The sequence below is a fragment of the Pararge aegeria genome, chromosome 6 (assembly GCF_905163445.1).
Source record: "Pararge aegeria chromosome 6, ilParAegt1.1, whole genome shotgun sequence".
NCBI classification, from domain to species: Eukaryota; Metazoa; Arthropoda; class Insecta; order Lepidoptera; family Nymphalidae; genus Pararge; species Pararge aegeria.
Genome location: NC_053185.1, coordinates 10,693,358 through 10,717,615, shown reverse-complemented (window position 1 = coordinate 10,717,615; position 24,258 = coordinate 10,693,358). Strand labels below are relative to the sequence as shown.

Sequence of the window (24,258 nt, the reverse complement as noted above, 5' to 3'; positions counted from 1 at the left end):
ATAACTCACTAACAACTGTGTATTTAAAATTGGTATCCCAATCTAAAATTTTCCTATGATACTTGATACTTTCTCTTCATTATGAAGCTTATGGTTCCAATATAGAGCTAATAGATATAAGACCGATTTTTTCATTTATTTTTATTCCTAATTGTATTTATGTTTTAGGGCTACATTTTTGTAAATGGATACAATCTTGGGCGGTATTGGCCATCTGTAGGGCCGCAAGTGACACTATACGTACCCGGTGTTTGGCTTAAACCAGCTCCTGCTCAAAACTTTGTAAAAATACTAGAACTATATGAAACGCCCGAAAATCGTACAATAACATTCCTGGACTATCCAATATTAAACAGAACTGGCAGTTTACACCAATACTTATTTTTTCCATAAAATGTTAAATTTGTGAAGAAAACTTTAATAAATCAGAACAACGACTTAAAGGTATAATATAATTTAACAGTGCCATTGTTTAATTTATTATTTTTATACTTAATAAAGCTGATTGGAATACGTTGTTTTTTTTAATCGACCAAATGTTTAAATAAAATATGTGTCTTCGAATCGATTATCAGTGGAAACGAGCCGGAAAACAGCACACACAGTTTGAGGATGAGAAAAGGATGTGATCCCGAGTACTTTTCATATATCTATCGCAGGACTAAAGAATTCAATTTAAAAAAAAATCAAAAATATTTCATTTTTATTTCATCGCACCACCATATGTATCCAATGTTGTATATTTGTTGTTGTTTGACTGAGGACAAGTCAAAATGAACAAATATTGTATGTATGCATAAATAAATGGCGCGATGAAAAAAGAATTATGTGAATTTTATTTGAATTTTTTTCAATCAATTATTTAAACAGATTTCTCCGTCGATTTTTGGAAGAACAGAAATTGGAAAACAAAAATTTTTCATTAGCAAACGTAAAAGTACACTTTGAAAAATTGGCAATATTATTTTCCCACTTCGCTTTATTGTTTCAAGTGTTCTGATGACACTTTAATTTTTTTTATTGTTTAAATTAATATTGAATGATATAAGAAAAAAAATTATGATATTTTGTTTCGGTGCAAATACATTTTTGCGTTGAAAAAAATGTAAAAAAAATCCTCCTCTCTAAGGATTTTTTTCAACATTATTTTAAATATTAATCATTTTTTACTTTATAACGAAAAGGGATATGCTATCTCTTTTTCATCTTGATTTGTTAATAACAATTGCAATTTTTATGTGCTATTTACTTTCGATACATTTGTCTAGACGACATTTCAAATCGAATGAGCCATCGCGCGTATTTTTCGGAGCTTTATCAAGAATGAACACGTTTTTGAATTGTTGAATAGCCTAAAGATCTTAATGTTTCGAAAGATGGTAGAAAACACTTTAAATAATCTATAATTAAATCTAATATTTCATTTGAGTTAGTTAAAGTTGTCAGTTGGCAGTTTAAATCTCAAATCTAAAATTTTCAAGGGATACAAATAGTCTACTATTCGTAACAAAGGATTGTATACGGCTAAGTTAAGTAGGTAGATGGGCTGCCTACAGAACTTACCAGTGTAACTTGGCATAGTTTACAGTTTATTCACACACATGAATCCTTTTTATGAGCGAGAACAATATACACCTTTGTGAAAACAAGAACGAGAGAGAACATAAACTGGTTGGTAATGTTATGGCGTTTGATAAGGTACATTGAGTCAGTGGAAGCAGGCGATCGGACCCGTCTGTCGTAGCGAGACTCGCGGCAGCGACAGTCAGTTTATTCCACGTGCGACACACCACGTGGCCGGCATATAGTACCTCTAATTTAGTAAGTAATAAACTACGCAATATTAATAAAAGTACACAACTTAACCAAAGTTAAGTTTTAAACTGAAATTCGTTAATTTTTATCAAGTTAGCAACGTTTTTTGTGGTGTATAATGGGAAAGTACCTACCTACATACCAACAAAAGTTTATCGAAAATGTATATTTATTAATAATATTATATAGTAGTTAGATACGTTGTTTATACTAATGTATTGGAATAGGCACCTACTTGCTGCAAAGTAATCGATGTGTAGAAATAATAAAAGATTAATACAAGGACCTCGTAGCCTAAGTTTCGAACTATTTTGGGTTTATTTATTAAAACCTTTGATTTTTTTAAAATTATGCATTATGCTGTGTTGGATACCTAGTTATTAGTATAGGTCTAGTACACAGCTTCCCTCCTTTACTAAAGTATAGTACTTTAAGATACCTATATTGTGAATTTTAGTTAGTGAACAGTATCAATTTTCAGACCTTGACATTGGATCGAACCCACGACATCCGACCTCTAATATAGTTTGAATAGCCCACTCTTGAGCCTTTCAAGGACCTCTATTATCTCACAATATTATGTGACGCATTGAAGACCGTTGACTGCTCAAAGTTTAATTAATAATATTCTGAACATTAAAACATTTTTGTATATCCATTAAGACGTAGTAATATGATTTTTTTTTTGTTTTAAAATGATTTAGATTTTTAATTACTTAGGAGAACCATTGTATTTAAAGTAAGAATTAGGTAGGTATATTGACTTTAAATGTCCTACCTCGACGTTTTATTTAGCTTTTCTGAGTCTTAAACTGCTTTTGTTTTCGAGAGATTGATTTCAAGAATTGGCATAACAATACAAAAGTTCGAAAATCAATTAGGTTCCGACTTGCAGTTTTGTTCACCTTTAGTCAAATCCGAATATGCCATAAATTAAATATAATACATAGGTAAATATTGTGTTAATTACCTAATATAAATTGCTTTATTTAGATTTATAGAATTTTTTGCTTTTATGTTACCTACTCCGTAACTAAAAAATCTGCTTAAATTGTAAGGACAGGTAGGTCTTTGTTATTTGTATCTATTTATAATATTATAGCAGCTAGGGTATATAAAAATGGGTACCTACTCAATAGTACTTCTGTACTCATATTATAAAGATTTGTTTATCTATTTGTAATCGTAAACTTAGAAAATACTAAACTGATTTTCGTAATAATTTTAAGCTAGATATTTTGCATGAAATACCTAATAGTAAGATTAACTAGCCACAATAATGCATTTAATGTTAGGAAAAAAAGTCAAAGACATTCATCCTCACAAAAAACAGTAATTTATTATCAAGAGAAGCATATTAGCCATCATAAATGCGAAATTGTGTTCGTAAGTTAGGTAGTTTGATTACGCAGCAAGAGAACACAATAGAGATAAGTATTGTATTTAATGAGGGTACTCCTACCATTGCCAAACGGGTGATCTGTCATATGTAAGGACAATTCCACCCTATAAAGTAGTCCATAGTTTATGATCCTGAGATCGACAAAAGTTACTTTTTATCTCGAGAGATCATCAACAGCCCACAAGCGTCCACTGCTGAACATAAGCCTTTCCAAGAGCGCGCCACCACACATGGTCCTCCGCCTTTCCCATCGAGACGCTTCCAGCCACCTTTCTAAGGTCATCTGTCCAGCGGGCTGGAGGTCGTCCCACACTGCGCTTACCGATTCGCGGTCTCCACTTCAGAACACGTCTGCCGATCTCGAGAAATGTACTGTTCGAACTAAAATGCAAGTTCTAGCTAATCTTCACGCTAAAATGGCTGACCGGTTTTAATGAAATACTAATTAATGCTTACGGTCCGTAGTAATAAAACCCAGGCGCCACTAAAGGCACCTGTTAAAATATGTCGTATCAATATTTACAGTTGCTACCATGTCACTGACCTCTACTATCACGGGGCGGGCTATTGATTGATACTATTTTGGCACTATAAGTTGTGAAGCTGTATTATAAATGTTCCAGGAACTAAAATTAGAATGACTAAAGCACTGTTATATCCGGAGTACCAACCTACTCCGTATTATTATTATTATTATAACTCTTTATTTGTACACCACATTGGGAATTATACAAGAAAAAAATAAACATAAAAATAGAAGTAGAATACAAAAGGCCTTATCGCTTAGTAGCGATCTCTGCCAGGCAACCTTAGAATTAGGAAAAAAAGAGAACTAACTGCAGGTGGTACAAAATATAAAACAAATACATACGAATAAATACTAATACATAAACTAATATACACAAATAGGTACATCTAACATATAATAAATATATAAAAAAAAACTAAGAATAAACTATATATCATATAATAAATACTTAGGTAAAAGTAAATAAATACTATTAAACATCCGTATCCGTATCCGTATGTCAAACGTGGCTCTTGAAATAAGCACAACAATTTAGTAAGTTACGTTGCTGAGTTAGATAGGTACATTCGTTTTCACTACGCGAATCATGCTGTCTTACTCTTATCCCTTTAGTTTAGAGTGAAAACTGTAATTTTGGGGTAGCGTATTTTTTTTTTATTTTCACGATATTAATACTATCTTTAGTCAACTAGTTCAATCAACAACCTACCTAGGTATCAGCTGTAGTGTACCCACCCAGGACGATTGCAATGAGCACTAACTCTATTGGTATACTAGTAACCCACTAAGACTTTCATTATCCATCATACTCTGATAACCAACTGCAATGAATAGGATGTACTTTGTATCAGAATGGATGTACTTTGTATCAAGAACAGAAGGTCAATTTTCTGTCTGGCCTTTATCATTAACTAGAATATGTCATTCAATAGAATATGCCAGGAAGAAGTTTTTGCTGTCTGGAACCCTTCCAACGGCAGAGACGGTTTGCGCAGAGCACAGAGAAATCTGCTGCCCGTTCTCATTATGTTTCCTTAGTCGTACGACTCCCGCAGGCAACAAAAGGGCCTGCTGACAACTGTTCTCTGATTTACCGTCACCGCACGGTGAGGGACCTGTCGTACTTAATTACCTTAATAATCGATTATTACATTATTCTAGAAACATGGGTGACAACGAAGACTTAACCTGTAAAATAGGACCTCCCTGTAGTCTTGTACTATCAGATGGCACTGTATTTCAAGGCAGAAGTTTTGGAGCGCAGGTTCCAGTGGAAGGCGAAGTTGGTAAGTACTATTGTGTATTGTGTGATAAAATAAATAATTAAACAACCTAAGAAATATGAGAGTTGATTTATAAAGAAAAAAAATATCTTTATTGTCACCCATTTGTGTAAATTTATAATATTTGTATTAGTCGTCTACACTTCTATACCGAAATTATAAAGAGATAAAGTTTTTGATACTGTCGGGGGCATCGATGTTGATCTATGGATCTACCGAAACGATTTTTAAAAAATTCTTTCAACAATATAAAGTCACATTATTTGTGAGTGCAATTAGCTATATATTAACGTGAAAAATGAAAAGAACTATTCGTGATAGTCGGATTTGTAAGTCGGAGAAAAAACGGTCTAACGAGAATGTTTCTTACGAACGCTGCCTTAACGATGAGAGATATATGATTCAGTTCTAGAAAAAACAAAGTAGAGCTTGATAATGCCTACAAAACATATGTATAAAACTTTTATATTTAAGTAACAAAGAGTAGTGTTTATATTTAAAAAAAAAATCGTTAGGTCATGTTTACTTATATCCACTTTGATAATAGGACCAATAGGGTCCTATTATCAAAGTGTTTGAAACAATAGACTTTTCGCTTATACTGAATATAATTTAGACGAATGGTTAAAGAGATAATACGAGATAGGTATTGAACCGCGACCATGTCGTTATCTTTTGAGTGATATTATTTCTATAAGACGGTTTTTTATGTTTAACTTGTCCATGTGGTGAATATAGAATGAAGAATTATAAATTACACCATAAAAATTCTCCTGCTTTTCGCGGAGTATAGCAAATTAAGCTTAAATTTGATAAATAACATTATATGTAATATGGGTAGTAGGTAAATGGAGTAATTTTGAATATTAAAAATAAACATTATTTATTCAAAAATAATAATTTCATTCGCTCATTTGAGACCTGGTATTATAGCAAAATTGGACAAAATTAACTCCTTTTAGATGTCAGGAAATAAGCCCTCTAGGTACTAGTTACTAACCGAACCACATTCAGCCCAATGAAGTGGACAAGAATCAGCTATAATATTATAAAGCTTTTGAGTTTGTTTTGATGAACGCGCCAATCTAAGGAACGGCTGCTGCTTTCAAATTGTTTTTTTTTGTGATGTGGTTGTAGTATCGGCTTAAAGCTATACAACTACGACCAATGACAACCACGACCACAGATCTTCAATGAAAAATTTTGTAAAAACTGCAAAAAATTTTTTTTGGATAGAGACAGATGCGTGCGTTGCGTGATCCGTAAACGTTACGCCAAAATAACAGAAGTACGTAGTAAATATGACGGAATTGTTCTCCTTTAAAAATTCTAAGTAACAGTCAGCGATAACATATGAGTATTCTTAAGGTTGACTCATACGCGGACGAAGTCGCGAGGGACCGCTAGTATTAAATTAAGTGAAAATGTGTATGAAAGGAGCTGCCTCAGACTAAAAGGCGCACCACATTTTTACAGCCAGCCCCCTTAACTTCATCATCACCGAATCCTCGAGACCAAACAATAACAACAAAAAAAAAATTTATAGATCCAATAACAAAAGAAGGGACAATAACTTAGAATGAAAAAATGAATAAAGAAAAGGTGTTTAATTATTTTCTTTTTTCTTTCCCATGGGGAAAGACAAAGGTAAACACAGCCATCAAAAAATGTTTAAGCTTAAATTGTATTGTTTCAGTATTTCAAACGGGCATGGTAGGTTACCCAGAATCATTGACCGATCCGTCTTACCATGCACAGCTGCTGGTTCTGACATATCCACTCATTGGCAACTACGGCGTGCCTGACGAAAATGACATCGATGAACATGGTTTACCGAGGTAATTTTCGAGGTAACATCAAGGGTTGCGGACCAATCTAAATTTTGAACTTAATTTCGTAATATCCTGACAATATTGTTCTGACTACTGCTATACGAATCTCTTTGAGCTCTCTGTGGGCTCTTCTTAGACCAGGGCGCGTTTGGAACCCTCGTAGCTTTAGGTTTAAGTTGTCGAACGAAGTTATCACCAGTGGCGTGCATTTCATATAAGAGCAAATGCACTACCTACCCTTAAAATTTCATATAACTCAAATAGGAAGAGGAATTTTACATTTTATACCTACCATTTTCCAGCTTTATGCCTACCCTGGTCAATAATCTTGTGCACGCCACTGTTTATCACCATCCCCTTACAATTATGTTAACATATAGGTATGAACGCTTCATAAGTGCCTGTGAGAAGCCTACATGAATAAATAAATTTTGAATTTTTTTTAATTCATAATATTATTTTTATTACAAAAGTTTCTTGTTCACAAACCCATCGAAGAAAAAAAATAATAATTATATTTTCTAATAAGTTAAAACTTAATTTGAAGTTATTTAAAAATTAGAAATTAGAAATTCGAAAGTTGAGCTTTTAGAAATTTATTTCTTTAAGTATCGCGTACATTTTGAAAGCCCATCGATAATAAAATCAAAAGTAAAAAAGATAACTTAGTCCTTAGTCAAGTTAAGGTCAAGTGCCTCAAGAGGGTACTTATCTTAGTTCGGAGATTCCTAATTTTTTATTATTTATAGGTTTGACCAATTTTAGTTTATAATAAATAAGATAATTGTTATTGTTGTAGCTATGGATTTTTGTCTGAATTAAACGTTATTATTATTATTATTAGTACGTAAATGGTAAAGTTTAGTTTTTCTAAGCCTAGCTAAAATAACACTTTTAGACCTATCTATTGCTATCGATTGCGAAGAACGTACAAATTACAATATCTGTTTTTCTAACCACTATCACAATTTTGACATGTAATGCATATGGTAATCGTCAACCACATTTGTGTTAAATTAATGATTTGAATCGGAACCGGATGTGGCGTGTACATGATTAATCATTGGACAAATAATTTACACAAACTTAAACTTAATTTCAAATAAATTGTTCCATTCAAACTAATTGAAACTCAGTTTCTCTGTGCTAAAACCAACGTTCTAAAAACGTTGTCGCCTCAGTCCTAAATAAATCTACTCCAGTATTGTGAATAAAATAAAGGTTTAAAGCAAATAATTAAAAATGGCGAAGCACAGTTCATTATTGTCCTGACATATACATTTAAGCAATACAGAAATCGCTACGAAGTCTTTCGCAGAGTTGTCGAAATCAGTAACTGGTTGCAAATAATGTATTTAATTCTTAGCCACATTTTGTTTAATTACTTCTTAGCCACTATAAATTATTGATATACTTTTGTACTATACCTGAAAATATTACACTTAAAAATGTGTGAATTTATATTAAAAAAAAACAAAAATAATTCACTATCCATTTTTACAGATGGTTTGAGTCGAAGCGGATTTGGGCAGCTGGGTTGATAGTAGGTGAAGTAAGCACACATGCTAGTCATTGGCGTGCGCGTCGGTCCTTGGGCAACTGGTTGACCTGCCATGGAGTCCCTGGTCTCTGCGACATCGACACTCGGGCTTTAACGTACCGGCTTCGAGAAGGCGTTACTTTGGGCAGAATAATTCAGGGAACTCCCCCTTTCGGTATACTACCACCAATACAGGACCCTAACATGAGGAACTTAGTCGCTGAGGTTTCAATTAAGGTGGGTATTTAATAACATAAGACTAGTGTATAAAGGTGGTACCAACGCTTGAGTTTTATTCAGATCATAATTGCAATATAAAAACAACCAAAAACATTTAAAACGGTAGGTACTTAATCATATAGAATTTAAACTATAATATTGTTACATTTCAGGAAACAAAAATTTTTAACCCAAAAGGTGAGGTCACAATAATGGCAGTTGACTGTGGCTTAAAATACAATCAAATAAGATGTTTAATAAAAAGGAATGCCAAAGTTATATTAGTACCGTGGAACTATAAGTTCAACTCAGATAGTTATGACGGTTTATTCATTAGCAACGGTCCCGGCGATCCAGAGGTTTGCAAGACAGTAGTGGAAAACTTGAAAGTAGAAATGAATAGCAATTCTGTTGTAAAACCAGTTTTCGGAATATGTCTCGGTCACCAATTACTCGCGACAGCTGCAGGGTGCAAGACATACAAAACAAGGTACAGACACGTAAATCTAATCGGTAGATATTTTTTGGCATGTCTAAATATGCTATTTTGTGTGTCCCTTATGTAGCGATTGACACAAAGATAAATTGATAAAATATCATTAGTTAAAACAATGTATATATATTGTTTCAGTTACGGGAATCGTGGTCATAATTTACCCTGTACACATAATGGTACAGGAAGATGTTTTATGACATCCCAAAATCATGGTTTCGCTGTTGATACTAATACATTGCCTGAGAATTGGGACATTTTGTTTACCAATGAGAACGATAAAACAAATGAAGGCATAATTCACAAGTCACTTCCTTATTTTAGTGTACAATTCCATCCAGAACACACAGCAGGTCCCACCGACCTCGAATGTCTCTTTGATGTCTTTATAGAGACTGTCAAATCATATAAAAACAACAAACAACTTGTTGTAAGTAATATTATTTGTGAAAAACTAAAGTACACTCCGACATTACATGAAAAACCGAAAAAAGTGTTAATTCTAGGTTCAGGTGGTCTATCTATTGGGCAGGCGGGAGAGTTTGACTATTCTGGTTCTCAGGGAGTCAAGGCCATGCAAGAAGAAAAAATTCAAACTGTTCTTATAAATCCTAACATTGCAACTGTGCAAACGTCAAAAGGCTTAGCTGACAAAGTTTATTTTTTACCTATTACTCCTGCATATGTCGAACAAGTAATTAAAGCAGAGCGGCCTACGGGAATATTACTAACTTTTGGAGGACAGACTGCATTAAACTGTGGAGTAGAATTAGAAAAGTCTAAAGTATTTGAAAAATATAATGTTGCTGTTTTAGGCACTCCAGTGCAGTCTATTGTAGATACTGAAGATAGAAAAATTTTTGCCGAAAAAATTAACGCCATAGGGGAAAAAGTAGCACCAAGTGCAGCAGTTTCTTCTATTGAAGAGGCCTTAACCGCTGGAAAACAGATAGGCTATCCAGTAATGGCACGTTCTGCGTTTTCACTAGGTGGACTAGGATCAGGTTTTGCTAATAATGAAGAAGAGTTAAAAGCACTTGCACATCAGGCACTATCACACTCTGAACAACTTATTATAGATAAGTCATTAAAAGGTTGGAAGGAAGTTGAATATGAGGTCGTAAGAGATGCCTATGACAATTGTATAACCGTCTGTAACATGGAAAATGTAGACCCATTAGGTATCCATACAGGAGAGTCAATCGTGGTTGCACCCAGTCAAACACTATCCAACAGAGAGTATTACTTATTAAGAGATACTGCGATAAAGGTCATCAGACATTTCGGAATTGTGGGTGAATGTAATATACAATATGCTCTCAATCCCTACTCAGAGGAATTCTATATAATAGAGGTAAACGCGAGACTATCCCGAAGCTCTGCACTAGCCAGCAAAGCTACTGGGTATCCATTGGCATATGTAGCTGCGAAATTAGCTCTTGGAATACCTTTACCAACAATAAAAAATTCGGTCACAGGAGTGACTACTGCATGTTTTGAGCCTAGTTTGGATTACTGCGTTGTTAAAATACCTAGGTGGGACTTGGCAAAATTCAACCGAGTGAGCACAAAAATTGGAAGCTCTATGAAAAGTGTAGGAGAAGTGATGGCTATTGGCAGGAATTTTGAAGAAGCATTCCAAAAAGCTTTGAGAATGGTTGATGAAAATGTCAATGGTTTTGATCCATACATAAAAGAAGTAAACGAAAATGAACTTAAGGAACCAACAGATAAGCGAATGTTTGTCTTGGCAGCTGCACTTAAAAATAATTATACGGTAGAAAAACTATATGAACTTACCAAAATTGATCGTTGGTTCCTTGAAAAACTTAAAAATATTATAGATTACTATAATACACTTGAATCCATTAGTTCAGGATCAATTTCATATGATGTATTAAAATGTGCAAAACAAATTGGATTCTCAGATAAACAAATTGCTGCTGCTATAAAAAGTACAGAATTAGTTGTAAGAAAGTGGCGAGAAGAGTACAAAATTACTCCATTTGTTAAACAAATTGATACAGTAGCAGCAGAATGGCCAGCTTCAACAAACTATCTTTATCTTACATATAATGGCAGTACACATGATATAGATTTTCCGGGTGATTTTATTATGGTTCTTGGGTCAGGTGTATATAGAATTGGAAGCTCTGTGGAGTTTGATTGGTGTGCTGTAGGATGTCTAAGAGAATTGAAAAATCAAGAAAAGAAGACAATTATGGTTAATTATAACCCTGAAACTGTTAGTACAGATTATGATATGAGCGATAGATTATACTTTGAGGAAATTTCCTTTGAAGTAGTAATGGATATTTATAAATTAGAACACCCTGATGGTGTTATATTGTGTATGGGTGGCCAATTGCCAAATAATATTGCAATGGACTTACATAGGCAGCAAGCTATTATTCTTGGTACATCTCCTGATATGATAGATAATGCAGAAAACAGATTTAAATTTTCAAGAATGTTGGATCGTAAGGGAATTTTACAACCGAGATGGAAAGAACTTACAGATCTTGAATCTGCTATTGATTTCTGTGAAGAAGTTGGATATCCATGTTTAGTACGACCCTCATATGTATTAAGCGGGGCAGCAATGAATGTGGCATTTTCAAACCAAGAATTAGAAACATATTTAAAATCGGCTAGTCAAGTAAATAAGGAGCATCCCGTTGTAATTTCGAAATACATACTAGATGCCAAAGAGATAGACGTTGATGTTGTTGCATCTGATGGCGTTATACTGTGTATGGCTGTCTCTGAACACGTGGAAAATGCAGGAGTTCATTCCGGAGATGCCACATTAGTTACTCCACCACAAGATATTAACAATCAGACATTCGAAAAAATAAATGAAATAGCTAGAGTAATAGCAGAGACACTTGACGTTACTGGACCTTTTAATATGCAACTTATTGCAAAAGACAATGAATTGAAAGTAATAGAATGTAATGTAAGGGTTTCCAGATCATTTCCATTTGTTAGTAAAACATTAGACCACGATTTTGTTGCCATGGCAACAAAGGTAATTTTAGGTATCCCAGTTGAGCCTATCAACGTAATAAGTGGATGCGGTAAAGTTGGTGTTAAGGTCCCACAGTTTTCGTTCTCAAGATTGTCTGGTGCCGACGTGACGCTTGGAGTAGAAATGGCGTCAACAGGTGAAGTTGCTTGTTTTGGAGAAAATCGTTATGAGGCATACTTAAAATCGTTAATGAGTACAGGATTTAGAATTCCTAAGAAAGCTATTTTACTATCTGTGGGGACTTTTAAGGTATATAATATTAAATTTAACAAGTTTCTATAATTTAATAGGGTGATAAAGTAAATAATTTATTAATTTTGTGTTTCTTTAGCATAAAATGGAATTATTACCAAGCGTGCGCATTCTGCACAAATTGGGGTACAAACTCTACGCAAGTATGGGCACAGGAGATTTTTATACTGAGCATGGTGTTGAGGTACGTGTGTTAAAAAAAAAATACCTTAATTGTATTTAATTATATCATGTTACAAATACAAACAAATTTTACAGGTGGAGGGTGTACAGTGGACATTTGATCACATTGGTGATCCAGACGATGCAAGAGCAGACGGAGAACTTATGCATTTAGCAGATTTCATAGCACGACGAGAACTTGACCTTGTGATCAATTTGCCAATGCGAGGTGGAGCTCGACGAGTTTCGTCTTTTAGTACGCATGGATATCGAACGCGTCGGCTTGCTGTAGATTATGCTGTTCCATTAGTCACTGATGTAAAATGTGCCAAGCTTCTTGTAAAGGTATTGTTTTTTTTATTTTATTTATTTATTTATTATTACATTTTATTTCAAGACCAAAGTTATTTAGAATTTTATTTGTTTCCTGTTTATTTTCAGGCAATGTTACGTTGTGGCGGTGCACCACCAATGAAAACACACACTGATTGTATGACGTCCCGTAATATAATTAAACTGCCTGGATTCATAGACGTTCATGTACATGTTCGAGAGCCTGGAGCTACTTATAAAGAGGACTTCGCTTCATGCACCGCTGCTGCCCTAGCCGGCGGCGTAACCATGATATGCGCTATGCCAAATACAAATCCTCCTGTGATCGACCGAGCTTCATATGATTATGTTTCAACATTAGCTCGTGTTAGCGCTCGTTGTGATTATGCCCTATTTGTAGGTGCATCTACTACTAACTGTGAGTTAGCTGCTGAATTAGCACCACAAGCCGCCGCATTAAAAATGTACCTCAATGAAACCTTTACTACATTAAAACTTGACGATATGACAATATGGCATAAACATCTCCAGAACTGGCCTAAGAAAATACCTATTTGCGCTCATGCTGAACGTGAAAAAACTGGAGCAATTATTCTTATGGCATCTTTAATCGATAGACCTATTCACATATGCCACGTAGCTAGAAAAGAAGAAATTTCGATCATTAGAGCTGCTAAAGAGAGAGGTTTGAAGGTTACTTGTGAAGTTTGCCCTCAGCATTTGTTTTTATGTACAGATGATATAGACAGAATTGGAAAAGGCCGAGCAGAAGTTCGTCCAGTTTTATGTAGCGCTGAAGATCAAGCTGAATTGTGGAAAAATATGGACATAATTGATATTTTTGCGACTGATCACGCCCCGCACTCTGTAGAAGAAAAAGACTCAGAAAAACCTCCACCGGGCTATCCAGGTTTAGAAACAATTTTACCCCTTCTTCTTAACGCCGTACATCAAGGACGCCTGACTATGGATGATTTGATTAATAAATTTCACAAAAATCCACGCAAAATATTTAACTTGCCTGAACAATCGAACACGTACGTAGAGGTAGATATGGATTATGAATGGACGATTCCTCAAGCGTTAGAATTTTCAAAATCGAAATGGACTCCCTTTGCTGGTATGCGTGTTTGTGGAGCTATTCATCGGGTAACATTACGGGGAGAAATAGCATATGTTGAAGGACAAGTTTTAGTACCACCTGGATTTGGTCAAAATGTACGCGATTGGCCAATGCCGAAAAAACAACTTCTCACGGGAACTGAAAAGGTTGAAAAAGAAACAAGTCGACCTAATTCTTCTCTAGACGTACACAGTTCTCTAGATCTTAGTAGACTAAGTGATTTGGACATTGATCAAGTTGATCCTATAAAGGTGGAAAATAAGCTTAATGTGCACTTTAATGAGGGGCCTGGCTTAAGAAGCGTATCACCGTTACCTCCTCAAACAACCATTAGACAGAGATGTGATAGTTCATCTTATCCTCAAACAGTAACATCGCAACGCCAGAGGAGTGATTTATTTGGAAAAAGTATTTTGACTGTAGATACTTTTGGAAAGGAAACCTTAAATGACATTTTTAACCTAGCCCAGTTTATGAAAACGAGTGTAAATAAAGGGCGTGTCTTAGATGATATATTACGTGGCAAGGTTATGGCGTCAATATTTTATGAAGTGAGCACACGAACAAGCGGTAGTTTTGCTGCTGCCATGCAAAGGCTAGGCGGATCTGTTATACATACAGATGCAACCAGTTCTTCGGCTAAAAAGGGAGAAACTCTTGAAGATAGCGTTACAGTTATGACTAGCTACGCTGACGTTGTAGTGTTGCGCCATCCAGAACCCGGTGCAGTTGCCGTAAGTAAAATATGTTTTATAATATATTTACTGCAAATTCAAAAATGTATGTTATCAGTTTGTTTGTTAATTTTTTGCTTTTTTTTGTTCCTTAATTTTGGCGTATCAATTGACAAAATTGATAACTTGCATTCAGTGGAGACAGACATAGGATACTTTTTATTCCGTAAAGTTCTTTTCCGGAATAAAAAGCGTTCCGGTCTTTCCAATAGCCTTTATCTTTGCACGTCTACCGACTTTCGAAAAACTCTGCATAGAATAGATTGCATACTGCAGATGGACTTGGGATAGAATATACTGGGATATACAGTCAGTCAACGGCATCCAGAAAACTTTGAACAACTTACTTAAAAAATAAACAACATAATATGTAAAAAAAGAATTACGTATACGAATTGGCTGATTATTTCTAAACCGATTAATTGCAATTGAACATTGAATGCAAGCCATTCATCATATAAGTAATACTAGTTTTCTGGGAATAACCTTCACGAGTCTTTGCAGTCTTTACTGAGACTAAAACCACATAATAATGTTAAGTGTGCAACACAGGTCGGTCAGTCCGTCAACTATTACTATAAAAAACCAAGTTATTTGTCCTGTCTGGTTCTATAATAATCAGAATGAAAACTATACATGCGTATACAGTAGATACAGTTTATTTACTCATAATGTGAGCCGATATAACTTGACACTTATCCTTAGAGGTATCCCAAACTAAAAACAAAAAAAAACATATTTAATGAGCGTGATACATGAACGTTTTAATTCATTTTTATTTTTTATTCTAGCGAGCATCACGTCATTGTCGCAAGCCAATTATAAATGCAGGAGATGGAGTGGGTGAACACCCTACTCAAGCACTATTAGATGTTTTCACAATAAGAGAAGAAATAGGTACAGTTAATGGTCTCACAATAACTATGGTTGGTGACCTGAAAAATGGTCGAACAGTCCATTCATTAGCTCGACTTCTAACACTCTACCAAGTACAGTTGCAATATGTAAGTCCTCCGGGGCTTGGAATGCCGAAGCATATAATGGAGTATGTAGCTTACAAAGGCATCCCTCAGAGAGTTTTTGAACGGATAGAAGATGTATTGGGAGATACGCATGTGCTGTACATGACAAGAATTCAACGTGAAAGATTCGTTAGTGTAGAAGAATACGAAAAGGTAAAGTATTCAAACGTAGTATAATTATTGTTTTAGTGTTGTTAATCAAATACATTAATAATAAAACAATATTTATTCAGAATCAAAATGATAAAATAACAAAGTTATATATTACAAACACATTGTATCTGCAAAATAATAGATGTATAGTGTATAAATTGCTAATAATTGGTCAGTTCCTATCGCTTTGTTCTTGTTAAGATTGTATTAAGTGTTGTTTGGATTTGTTACTCAATGGCAACACTTAATACTATATCGACGTTTATGTTACGTCATCAAAAATATCAAATAGGTAGGTACATTATCTACATGAAACATCTGTAATTTGAATAATAATGCTTAAATCTATCAATTATTTACCTTAAAACGAAATTTTGAATACTGATATAAATAATATAAACAAAGCTCTCACATTTACAAATATCTAAATTAGTATTTATAAAAGTTAGTTCCATCTTTATAATAGACCTGGGAGGCCTGACTCTCGTCATGATAAGGCCACTAGATATTTCTTTTAAATTAAAAAAGTATTATTTACCTTTCAGACACGCGGTTTGTTAGTGGTAACCCCTCAGTTAATGACAAAGGCTCGACGCCGCATGATAGTCATGCATCCACTCCCACGTGTTGATGAAATTTCACCAGAATTCGATTCCGATCCAAGAGCAGCTTACTTCAGACAAGCGGAATATGGCATGTACGTACGGATGGCATTGCTTGCTATGGTGAGCGGAGTGAATCCCCTGATTTGATGATAAAAATAAGTACAATACTCATTGGTCTTCCTTCGAAATACTTATGCTAATCTAATAATACCCTAAAACCTAATCTGAGGAAGTAAAGATTTTTTGTATTGTATACCTGTTTGCTACGAGTACATACCCACACACTGTTAATCATTAAAGATTTTTTTAATATTTTGTGGTGTTTGATTGATACAGTATTTTAAATTAAGTACTTATAAATATTACACGCTACTTGATGATTAAAAAGAGATTCCAAATTATCATAACATTTCTCCGAAAATGATTGTTTTAGCAAAATACAGTAGGTAGATATAACAAGCAGATAACTTTGAATGTTTTAAATAAGAGTACCAACACTAAAGTCATTCATTAAAATTTAGATCAATAATGTTAAAAAATACTTAATATGTATTTACAAAATTCGGTGACATTTATAATTTCGATTCTTCTGTACCATTCATATCAAGGTACTTCTTCACATCTTGAATAAAATTATTTTCCATATGTATATCTGCAAAAGTAAACGGTGTGATACTATCAGAATCCTGATTTATGATATGCTCACATTTTGGCCGATGTTTTCTAATAAAATGAGCCTGCCCGTTACGTTCCGTGTTAACTTTATCTCTCGGTGGTAATTTATAACCTCCCTGATTCACAAGTTTACGTTGACAGTCGCTTAATTTATCCCGAATGACATCTAAATACTCATTAGCTGTACCATCTCCAGCGGGTTCCTCTCGCAAAAGATAACACAATCTTTTGGCCTGCTCCAGATAAATTACTGCCTGTCTTAAAGTATCAAACTTTTCACTTGACCGTGCCATCGCTATGAAATGTGGTATGAAGAACTCCAGCACCAATCGCCGGCGTTCTGCTTCCATTTTCATTGGTAAAATAATCTGTAAAGTAGAAAATAAAAATCATTATGATATAAAATTGATTGCAAGATGGCATTAAATAATTTGTTGTTTTCTTACTACATATAGCAATATAGTAGCAATATATGATCCAACTATAATTAGTTCTAGTTATATTGCTACTATATTGCTATAGTACTCGTAGCAAGAAAACAACACAATGATGACATTGTGTTCTTCAAATACAATTAGTAGTACAACTTACACTTTTATTAATCTCTATTTCTACTTTTCCAGATTTTTTTTGTTTTTTATTTGCCGTATTAGCCCGTCTTTCTTTCAATTGTTTTAGTTTTTCCTTTTTCCATTGATAGTCTTTGTCGTGAGCCTTTGCTTTATCCCATATATTATTTAGTCGCTCATCTTCGCTATCTGAACTTTCATTATAATTGGAAACAACAACTGGTAACTGTGGGTTTAAAATTCGCAACGGATTTTTGCAAGTTAAAATGTCATAAAGCCTCAAGCAATTAAATTTTGGATAAAAATCTTTCTTTGCATATTTCAATTTGTTGATAGCATGTAACAAATGCATGACAGGTGCCTCTAAGATGTCTGCTAGTTTTCTTTGTAGTTTTAATAGAAGAGGTTTTGGGATGCATTTGAACTCATTGCAACTTTCGATAAAGTAATTTGGAAACCGTGACTTTCCAAAATGAATATAAAACGTTCGTAAAAATAACCGTAGAGACTCTCCAAGACGATCTTCTGGCCATCTGGCATAGTTATCTTCACATTGCCAAAATAAATGATTTTTAATGTGACTAGCATCAATTCCGATTTTTGATGTTTCATTCTCCATAAAAGTTTTTTGCAAGGTTAAAGCAAACAAATAACATCGCATATGAGAATGGGCCAAACAACTCTCTAAATAGCGTTCTGCTGCTGGAAACATAACTTTCCATTGTAACTTTTGATCCGGGTTAATCCCCCGTTTTGGCCTAAATCCTATTGGTACCAATAAGCAACCGAATCCAATGGCTTTGCTTACCATATATCTTGTTGGCCATTGATAGCTAAAGTTCGTACGCGGATTTTGAATTATTTTTCTCTCCCGTATAATCCATTGATTGGCGGAATTTGGCCAAGCGGCTATTAGAGCCGGAAAAACTTCATAACTAAAAGGCGTAACGTTCTTTATAGCATTACAATAAATACTAGCTCCTTGAGTTAACGAATTTTTTACAGTGTCTTGAGAAAATCCTAAACCGGAACCTAAATGTAGGATAAAATTATCTACAAAATCATTCATAAAAATTATAGAACTTAGATAATGATGGTTTTCATAAAGATCCCTATTTAACGTTTCCTTTGAAACAACATCGTCGTCGTCGTCATCACTCCAGTCAACTGATCTAATATTAACTGTTACCCAACTTTCATCCGGTAAGACTCCAGAAGTAGTAGCATAATTTGTCTGTAAACTAAGTTCTACTTTTTTTGGTGTCGTTGATTCTGTTATAGTTGCATAACCATAGTCAGATTCTGTTTCACTTGATTCTGTTTGTCGACTGCTTGCGTTTGATCGGTATCCTGATGTTTCTGTATCTTCAGCTGTAATATTATCTAAGGATAGGTGACTTGTTTGTAAGTATTTGTGGGTACCATCTAATTGATGCTTATTTTGGGTCTCACTATGGCGCCTGGTATTCTTCAAAATTGATTTTCTGGGTTTTAAATCATGAATGACATTTTCCTTGTTATCTAAATTAAAGGAAACTTCATTCTCTTCACATTGAATAATTGATGCAACTTCAGTTTTTGTACAATCATCATCGTTACCTTTTTTACTTACATCCTGAAAAATATTACTATCAAAGTTTTCAGAATCCAAATTACGGGATTTCTTTGTACGTAGATTAGAGAGTTTTGTTTTTACTTTTTGTAGCACATCTTCCCTATCTGAATATGGTGGATCATCGGATGCATGTGACTCTTTTTCTGAATCGGTATATATGCTATCGTCACAATCAAATGGTGGGATCATTTTGGTTTCAACCTCTTTGGGAAGCGTGCTTTCTAAAATTTCGAGCTTTTTCAGCTTTACATATCCTGAAACAAAAATATTATAAAGTAATATACTATGCCTGAGGGCTGCGACTCTGCTTTCTGAGTCCAAGGCCGTGGGTTGAATTCTCACAACTGGACAGTATTTGTGTGATGAACATGAATGTTTTTCAGTGTCTGGGTGTTTATCTATATATTATAAGTATTTATGTATATTATTCATAAAAAATATTCATCAGATATCTTAGTACCCATAACACAAGCTACGCTTACTTTGAGACTAGATGGCGATGTGTGTATTGTCGTAGTATATTTATTCGTAGTATAATTTAGGATTGCCTTTAAACACTTTATATATACATACAATATTCGATCATTATTACCTGACTCCTTACTATCTTCTATCCGAAGTTTGTAAAACGGTGCATCGAGAACAGCACAGTAGTCAGATGTATCTCCAGGCTCACTTGCTTCTACATTATCGTAAATTATGAATAGTCGTGGAGCTATGAGTGGTTCAGACTTATCAGGGCGTCTTTGGTAAATTATGTGGTCTTGCACACATTCTTGGATTCTATCCGCAAAGAACACATGCTTATGATGATGCACCATTGCTTCGTCCATTACGTGCTGACGTTCGCTGATGGGGTTATTTTTAATTTGATGCACCTCTCTAAAAAAAGCTTTATACATTACTTTTTACATAAAATCTTTTGATACTTGGTACATTATTACCATTTTAAACTTGCTTATAATATGGTAAGGTGATATTAAAATATGTATGTTAGTTTATTTATAAAAATCTGAACTTTCACATATTAAAATTTTTAATTTTGACGCGGCTGAAGCCTCTGAGCATAGATAGTTACATAAAAACACAGCATAGGTATATGTTATGTATATCAATATCAAGTGCTTCGGCCGAACTAATCAGCAAACCATAATTTTCAATTTATTATGACGTTGGCAAATTTTAAGTACCTAGTACGTGCAAAATAGATTTGCGTGATTTATAAAATCATAAAGAAATCACCGCTAACGTAGCTTGATAACAATATCAGTGTGAAATATCTGCATGAACATATCAATACTTAATACTTTAATTTCAATTACATATCCACTAATTGTTCTAATTATCTGTTATAATGTTTTCTTTAAAGCCCAGGATTTAGTAAATAACATTTCAAACGCCTCTATGGCAACTGGCAAGTGTGATTTTTTTAGATCAGATCTTACGGCTGTTTTGTGATACTTTTTTTTGAGGACCCCCTATAATCGATACTAAAGCCAATACTTTTATTATTTTTTTCATTTTTGTCTGTCTGTATCTAGGCCACCATGCATTTTTTAAAAAAGTTCATTCATTTTTGCGAGATTTCCAGGAGCGGCTTCCCTCCCTTCCCCCTCTGGGTACGCCCACGTCATCATCCTCGGCCTGGGGACCGACGGTGCGACCAACTAATTTAACTAACTACTTAGTTGGTAATTCATACTGAGAATTGCTTTACACAAACGCCCAGTGTCTAACAGTTTTTGGCCTAACCCAGGAGGAATGGAAGCCAGGACCTCTTGACCGGCAATCGAAAATCCTAACCACTAGATCGAAGCAGCTAGTAACCGACCACCCAGTTAGATCCTTGACAATCTATTAGGGGAGGGTCTCCGCTTCAGAAGGCTCCGCCTGGGCAGTTCCTCTGCGAGCGTATTTGGGGCGTTCCGACGACGAGCTACCGTCGCTGATGCTAAAGAGAACTGCGAGAGAATGTTACACTGGCTTGGGAAAATCCATCCTGAATGGCATCAAGAATATATAGATGGAACTTCATAAGTTTAATTTATGTGTATAAGAAGAACAACCCCGTTGATGTATCATATCGGGGCTTTTCTTTCTGAAAAATTGTAACTCATAAGAATTAATTCATATTTAGGCCAATATATATTTAAGCCTCAAAGGCCTCATAAGAAGGCACGGAGTCACTCAGCGGGTGATGGAGAGAGCTACGCTTGGAGTATCTATACGTGATTAAATCAGAAATGAGAAGATCCGTAGAAGAACCAGAGTTACCGACATAACTCAACGATACGCGTAGCTCGAAGTGGCATAGAAGGGGCGAGGCACATAGCTCGGAGAAAGTATGGACGTGCTGGAATGGCAGCCCCGCACTGGTAAGCACAGCGTTGGTCGACCTCAAACGAGGTGGACACACAACATTAAAGAGTCGCAGGTAGCCGCTGGAGCCAAGCGGCACAAAACCTTGGAATTTGGAATTCCCCACAATAGACCTATACCCAGCAGTGGACGTCTATTGGTTGATAATTACATATTTCTATATATTTTTTTGGGAAAAGCATTACAGTATTATTATCAGCGGAAATGTAATCGGCTTTAGAGCCTTCAAAAATAACTTCTCCTGCACCTCGACCTCGACAATAAAGGAGATATTATATTGGGATTTATAAAACTGTTAATAACAAAATCCAAACAAGCTGTCAACAAATTAATATGTTACCGAAATTTTAGGATTGTGTGTTGCGCGAGGTTTCGGTATAGTAGTGTAGGAACATCACATATCCGGATAGACTGGAAGGAACAACTAAGTGTATAGCATGTAATTAAAGGCCTGTAGGACAAAATTAAATTAGCGATCTATAAAAAGTTGACGGAAATAAATAGGTAGCAACTTTAAAATTATTGCTACTTAAGGGATATTACCCTCATATGGCGGTGTCCATCCCTTCATGGCTATGCCCAGCAGTGGAACTGGCGTCAAATAGGCTGATGATGACAAAATACTTTAACGGTGCAAAACCAGTTTAAATTTTTGTGATTTCGGCTGGGCCTTTTCGAGGTTTGTTAGTCAGGGATTAAAATTTTTATTTAGGGTAAGCTCTACATTCAACTAACATATAAATCCGCAGTTTACGTTAAATTGATCCTACTCATACTTGGTGTAGATTTTTATTAGCATTTTGCAATCGATGTGCCTATTAGTTCTATATATTATCACCCTACATACATAAGAGGAGTGGAAAATGAACCACGCAGACAGTTGTATGTAAAATTATAAGTTCGGTTTTAGTTTCCCTATATTTTTTTTATAAAACTCGGTAGTAATTTTTAATCTGCAGATACACAGGTGGCCTATTTTTAATAATACGATTTTACAAACCATTCCAAGTCATCTCATAAATATATATATGTCTATAATGATACACTATGAGAAGGAGCCTCATAGCAGAAAGCACAAGAAACAATTCAAATAATATAGTATTTCCCTCCCCTCCCCTACTCAACTGAAACTCAACACTTATTGCTTTATTATCTGATACGTACCTACTTTATGATAAATTATTTATTTGAAGAAGTATCTATGTAATTATTAAAATACAGATACACAAGCTCTGCCATGTATAATTTTCTAAGAATTACTTGTATTAATTAAATCACCTTGCATACCTTTCATAGTTTTCGAAGAACTGCACGGATAAAAGGATGTTATTTAATAAAAAGGCATCACTGTCGTTGGCAAGTTGGTATCGCATGCGATCCAAGGCGTCATCGTCGTAAGAGCGTACATGAGCTGGTGCGTGAGCCGGCCCCGTTCCGAGGGTAGGTGGTGCCATCATCGCTGATGGAGGTATGGGTGGATCCTTCACTGCACTCCTTTTATGGAGATTAACGTTCTTCTTCTTCTTTTCCTCTCTCTTTTGCTCTTTCCATCGCTCACGCTCGAAGAACTTGTCGGGTTCTTTCTGGACTTTCTTCGATTTAGAATTTCCCATCGCGTAAGGTCTTTTAACTGTTGATATAAAAATAAAATGCTATGCCTATAAAAACGAAATTATCACTTGATCCATCCTTGAATACGGCAACGAGAAAACAGCAGTGTGATGTTATTTTCGGTGCTTCAGAAAATACGACAAGGACGCTGCCGTTTCCTTGAAGTTTAAAACACTACTGATAAAATGTTCGCTAAATCAATTCATAATTATTAATCTTATCACTAGTCAATGATTAATTTACTGATCGTCATCGGAACGATTGATTACAGTTGCAATGTTTTTCATAAAATTTTAACGCTTTATTAGAAATATTATGTTGAGACAACTTTAGGTTTGAGGAATGCGTAACTGACTGGTCCCAGTTCGCCCTACTCTTTCGTCATTTTCACGCTTTATGAAAATGTATGCAACGAAATCATAGGCGAAACGACATGTTCAGGCAACTATAAATTTTTTATTAAGATAATAATGATAATGTACCTGTCTGTAATGTTTTCACAAAATCGTCTTTCGAAGGTTGCAGGAGAGCACCAACGGCATCCTGAAGATGATTGCTAGCAGGTTGGACTACAGGTATGTAAGTCACTGCTGTGCTATTTATTTCAAATGGATGAGAAATATTATGTTTATTATTATATATTTTTGTTTATTATTTTTAATTATCTTTTAGTTAGAAATAATGTACTTTTAATAACAAAAAATCTGAGCCTTGATGCCTGTAATAAAAATTATTATTATTGTTATTAGTGTATTTTTTATACTAAATTGTTATTCTTAAAAAAATCCGGAAAATTATTATCTATATCGTAATTACAATTGAAAACAAATTGGTTGGGTCGATTAATCATTTTTTTTAATTAAATTTTCTAAATGAATATC

At 34.7% G+C, this 24,258-nt stretch overlaps 2 protein-coding genes across 3 annotated transcripts in view; one reads left to right on the top strand and one right to left on the bottom strand.

Annotated features, from left to right (window-relative positions):
- Window positions 1–16,843, top strand: part of LOC120624293 (CAD protein) — a 30,266-nt gene extending 13,423 nt beyond the window's left edge. The window contains exons 13-24 of the mRNA XM_039890753.1: window positions 169–392; window positions 576–635; window positions 4,908–5,032; window positions 6,726–6,867; window positions 8,365–8,638; window positions 8,794–9,110; window positions 9,252–12,393; window positions 12,476–12,580; window positions 12,655–12,903; window positions 13,000–14,748; window positions 15,540–15,923; window positions 16,469–16,843. Coding sequence (XP_039746687.1) covers window positions 169–392; window positions 576–635; window positions 4,908–5,032; window positions 6,726–6,867; window positions 8,365–8,638; window positions 8,794–9,110; window positions 9,252–12,393; window positions 12,476–12,580; window positions 12,655–12,903; window positions 13,000–14,748; window positions 15,540–15,923; window positions 16,469–16,675 — 6,978 coding nt within the window. The 3' untranslated portion in view covers window positions 16,676–16,843. The remainder of the gene's footprint in view (window positions 1–168; window positions 393–575; window positions 636–4,907; window positions 5,033–6,725; window positions 6,868–8,364; window positions 8,639–8,793; window positions 9,111–9,251; window positions 12,394–12,475; window positions 12,581–12,654; window positions 12,904–12,999; window positions 14,749–15,539; window positions 15,924–16,468) is intronic.
- LOC120624419 lies at window positions 16,837–23,536 on the bottom strand. Of its 2 annotated transcripts, XM_039890948.1 has the most exons (5): window positions 23,054–23,536; window positions 19,980–20,269; window positions 19,469–19,641; window positions 17,795–19,387; window positions 16,837–17,571 (listed from the first exon to the last, which is right to left on the bottom strand). In XM_039890948.1, the coding sequence occupies exons 1-5, from the start codon at window positions 23,377–23,379 to the stop codon at window positions 17,101–17,103; spliced, it is 2,853 nt and encodes a 950-aa protein (XP_039746882.1). In that variant the 5' UTR covers window positions 23,380–23,536; the 3' UTR covers window positions 16,837–17,100. The 2 variants fall into 2 exon arrangements, with proteins under 2 accessions (XP_039746882.1, XP_039746881.1); XM_039890947.1 differs by having other exon boundaries at window positions 17,795–19,641.
- Between the last annotated feature and the right edge of the window lie 722 nt (window positions 23,537–24,258).